This window comes from Alligator sinensis, unplaced genomic scaffold (assembly GCF_000455745.1).
Source record: "Alligator sinensis unplaced genomic scaffold, ASM45574v1 scaffold682_1, whole genome shotgun sequence".
NCBI lineage: Eukaryota > Metazoa > Chordata > Crocodylia > Alligatoridae > Alligator > Alligator sinensis.
Genome location: NW_005842011.1, coordinates 2,939,607 through 2,944,311, shown reverse-complemented (window position 1 = coordinate 2,944,311; position 4,705 = coordinate 2,939,607). Strand labels below are relative to the sequence as shown.

The window sequence follows — 4,705 nt, the reverse complement described above, 5'->3', positions numbered from 1 at the left end:
CAGCAGTCTTGCTGGAAATGATGTTACAAGTTTAACTTTGCATCCATTGACCTTAAGATGTTATGGGACACATTCTAAGGAGCTGTGTCTTCTGCTGTAGTCATCTCTTCCTTGAGAGGTTTCTCAATTTTGGGGGAATGCTCTGCAAGTTCAGCATCATCAGGTAGGTTAGCAAATCAATGTGGTATGACCCTATCTGGTGCTTTAAAAAAAAAAAAATTAGGAATTTCTAATGCAATAAAAACAACATGCATGTGCACACACCCAGCATGCAATGATTTTTTGTTTACTATTTGTTAAAAAAGATGGTCTTTGAGGCAACACCCCTGGACTACTGCTATGACAATTTCTGCAGTGTTGAATACGTACACTAGTCAGTCTGATGATCCATCTATATTACCTACCTTGAAAGCAACTAGTTACTGAAGGGTATGAAAGTTCTCTTGGAATTTAAGATGGGACAGTTAAGCTTAGACACTCGCACTAAAGGTTATGAATTTCAATAATTTAATGTTAACCAAGAGTACAAAGTATGAAAGTTAGTGTCTTAATTTTAGTTCAGAAAGCAAATCTAAAGAAAATGTTTACAGTGCAGCAGGTTTCATTTTTTTAGCACCTTGAAGAGGTCCTTGAAGTGTTTAAGACCGTGCGTCAACACTGGTGTGATATCAAGTACAAAATCCATGTAACAACATATAAATTGTTCTTCACATTTCTACGCTTGAAAAGCTACATAAAAAGTATATTAAAAACAAGTTTTTCAGTGTTTTCACAGTTTGGAGTGGACATGGAATGGAAGTATTGATATTCAAGAGACTTGGTTAAGAGGCTGAATGATCCCAAGGCAATCATATTGCAAGTCCAAAGGCACTGACGATACAGTACATAGTCTTATTCTCCCATCTCACAGTGCAGTTTCCTACAAACAGAAAAGTATTTAAAGCCATGAGAAACATTAGTCACTGCACAGAGGTATGCATTTCCCTTATCACAATCAGAACTGTTCTGTTAGAGAACATTCTACTTCCAATCCAGAACAAAGCTGCCATAATAATTAGGTTTTGTTGTTTTAGAAGGGAGTATTAGCTGCCCATTTCATGTATATCAAAATATACCAAGTCCTCCTGGAGGAGCAAACTCTCAAAAATTCAGATGAAGTGTTGTACTGTTAAAACACAGTGTTAAGTCTCGCACAAGAGCAGGCAGTATTTTGCAAATACAGTTTAGGTTCAAGAATAAAACCCAAAATATTTTAATTAGCTTTTTCTTAAGAGAGCAACTTAATTGAATCAAAACTTGTACCATCACTGGAGTTGTCCCAGAAGCAAGAACTTGCTGTATGCAGTCCAGCACCATTTTTTTGCATAATCACACAGGTCACTGTTAAAACACAAGTGTTTCATTAGTGCCAAACCAATCAAATTTACATTCTTGCTTAGAATTACTAATAAGGATGCGTGTTACATCTATAAATTCTGAAGCTAACCATTACTGATGTCTAGTAAGTCCTGTCTCAAATTTACTGGCAGAAGTACAGATCCTGTGACCTCAAAGCAGTACAAGAAAACTAGATCAAGACTCACTAACCTCAAGAGAAGCGAAGATGCTAACCAATGTAAGTTATCTGCTCAGGACGTAACGTGCATGAAACCCAAGAACAGCAAAGTCTGATCATAAATCCTTTGTGGGCAAGGACCAGTGCTGAGTTTGGAAAGTGAAGTAAGTCGTGGTCTATGACTGGGACTCCAATGGCTATACAACCTGGAGTAAGAAGGATGGTCTTGTGAAATATTTAAGCTGTGCCATTAAGAGATGGGGACATCTCCCAGATCTACAAATACTCCCTGTGGGTACCTCCTCTTTTGAGGATCCCTATGCAATAATGCAGCACTGCTCACTTGCTGCTTGCATAGCACAATTTCTGGTCAATACAATGCAGTTTTGAAATGCTAATTTAGGTCCTAGAACCAGCGTAGCTGTGAAGAAACAGGGAGAATCAGCTTGGGTATAGTGCTGCAGCTATCCTGTTTTCAGTTTCAGAGCTAGCACTGCATACCCTTATTCTTTACCTGTCAGGTCTCTACCCAAAAACAGAAACAGGACTCTAGCCACTGTGTGCAAAATGCTATGCTCTAGGCTGACTGCCATATTATGGGTTTTATTTGATAAATAATTAATGTGCGTGGCAATAAGCAGTTTTATAACCATTTTTGTACCATGTTAATTCACAGTTTAAAAAGCTGTACTAGATTGATTCCCTAAACTAGTAACAACCAGGATCTTTAAATGAAAGTTTTGCCATTCATCTTTAAATAAGCTGCCTATATGGGGAGCTTTGAACTTCAGTTTTTCCAGCGCACTCAAATAACTAAACAAAACTTACCAATGTACTTGAATGGCTTCCCCAGCTTTGTAAGTTGACTCAAAGTTTGTTCCACCACACTTGTAGTCCACTGGTTTACTTTGCTGTGTTGATAGGCATTGCCACCTATTGCGCCTTCTATGGCCTAAAAATGACCAAAATAATGTACTGGCACCACTCAGCTAAGGATCTTTAATAGCTATTTAGTACTACACACTTTTGAATATTAGACACTAAACTTACTGAGAATATGGTATTTAAACTAACTATAAAAACACAATGGTGTTTAATTAAAAGTAGTCCAACTGCACAGCAGGAGCTATCAAAAATTTAGGAGCAAAACTTCAGCAAGGTGCTCCACTTTGTCATATTTATTTTTATCTTCAGCATTTGCTTATTATTCTAACTCCTGTTTTTCCTGGACATCCTCACCCCAGGTCCCAAATTTAAGTTGGGAAATATATACCATGCACTTGCAAAAGTAGTCACTCCGTTTCAAAAAGTCACAGAGATTCAGATATTCACTAGGTATAAACTGTAAGTTTTCTTGCAAAGAGCTGGATCAAGAAGTAAAATATGAACTTTGTTTTAATTTGATTTTTCACTGGAAAAACTGTCTTGTGAAGACTGCACACATTCTCCCCCCCCAAACCAGTAACTGCTGACTATTGATATAAGATAAGACTAGCTGTACTGAACATCATCATCTTCAAGGAAAAGAACTGAGGGAGACATGCCTACCCAACCACTTATGAATCCTGAATCTCAGTTACGTAGGCTTCATGATAAGCAGGTACACTCGATACTACTAAAAACATATTTTGCTTACAGCAGCTTTACCTTGCTTCTTTAAAGAGGAAGCCAAGAAATCAGATAACACAGTACTTAGGAAAAGCCTCCCACATTCATAGAAGAATGTAGTACATTTCGCCAAATGTATTAATTCTACTGACAGGAACGCTGCCTGATCAAGGCTACAAAGCTACAGGTCTGTGTTTTGAACGTCGTGTTGCAAACGCACCTCTCAATGTATTAACCGTCTACAAAAGGAACCACAGTTACCACAAACAAACTTGGAAGTTCAGCAGACAAAACGCAAGTTCCTTAGCAATGCTCAGCTATAATGCATTCACCTCTAATGCACTAAATTTAGCTTGTACAATCAAATACATAGGGGCAGGGGAGGAAAATAAACACACCTTGAGAAGAGTGACCCCAGAAGCTAACTTGCTATCCTGTTCAGGATCCACATAAAACTTAAGCTCAAATGAAAAACAGGCCCTTATATACACAGGGTTTCCATCATTTAAAAATCTGTATTTAGAGTGGGGTGTCAAAGATCCGGCCTGTGCAGATCATCCAGCCTATGCCTGAAGGTCTCAGACTGGCCCCGCAGGCAGCACCTGGTATATGGGGCTGCCTGAGGCACATGCTGCAGGCCGCTCCCATCCCGTACTGGCCCCATGCGCTGGATCCAACAGCTGGCCTGACCTGGCCCGTGGATCAGCCCCACATCGCTCATGTAGCCCAGAGGGCCTGATGGCATGTCACACCCCTGGCAAGCCAGCCCACATTCAAGGACATCCCCAAAATCATGCTGGGGATATTTCAGGTCAGAGTCAAGACACAGAAAGGATGCGTTTCTAGCGCCCGCTAACAGATGCGTTAGCATTCAAGGTTGCACTGCATTTAAGGAGCAAAAAAAAGCTCCCGCCAAGAACGCTGCAGGACCTCTTACTGCCTCACCTCTTTAATGATGTTACTCACTTCGTCCACCACAAAAGCAGTCTGCAAAACAAATGAAAAGAGCGTCAGCTTTGACCAGAGCATGGAAACACTCAAAAATTCATAGCCATTTTCCAGCCAGTGAGCGTTGTTATCAAAACGGGAGTACTAAATAAGCTTCTCTTTTTTTTTCCTCTTCAAAAATTCAAGGTTTTGGGACTGTTTTGCACCAAACATCTTCCTTGACCAATGAGGACTCACTGGGATAGGCGGCTTCTACCGACAGGGTTTATTCTGGCCCTATGGCTCGCTGGCTAGTTGGGGGGAGGCGGCGGGTAAACTTTGGGTCCCAAATGCCGCCCCTCCGGCTGCCTGTTGTGTCATCCATCCCCTCAGCCCGGCCCAGCTCCACGCGGGCAGTGGGAGGCTGCCATTAAACCCCACTCAGGGCAGCGCTGCCGGGTCCCGACAGCCGTTACCTCCTCCCCAGACTGGAACTCGTCCATGGCACCCGCACTCCAACCACCCCCCCCAACGCCAACTGCTCCCGCTGCGCCTGCGCACCGCCCCCTTTCGTCGTGCAGGAGGCACCACGGCGCCTGCGCACCGCCCCGGCCC

At 42.0% G+C, this 4,705-nt stretch overlaps 1 protein-coding gene across 2 annotated transcripts; it reads right to left on the bottom strand.

The window, feature by feature from the left end:
* Positions 1–484: 484 nt before the first annotated feature.
* On the bottom strand, positions 485–4,705 carry DYNLT1 (dynein light chain Tctex-type 1). 2 transcript variants are annotated; one of them, XM_006021922.2, is made up of 5 exons: positions 4,567–4,693; positions 4,109–4,150; positions 2,384–2,507; positions 1,303–1,380; positions 485–919 (listed from the first exon to the last, which is right to left on the bottom strand). In XM_006021922.2, exons 1-5 carry the CDS (start codon positions 4,591–4,593, stop codon positions 849–851), a joined length of 342 nt encoding a protein of 113 aa, XP_006021984.1. In that variant the 5' UTR covers positions 4,594–4,693; the 3' UTR covers positions 485–848. The 2 variants fall into 2 exon arrangements, with proteins under 2 accessions (XP_006021984.1, XP_014374617.1); XM_014519131.2 differs by lacking the exons at positions 485–919; positions 1,303–1,380 and adding an exon at positions 1,413–1,761 and having other exon boundaries at positions 4,567–4,705.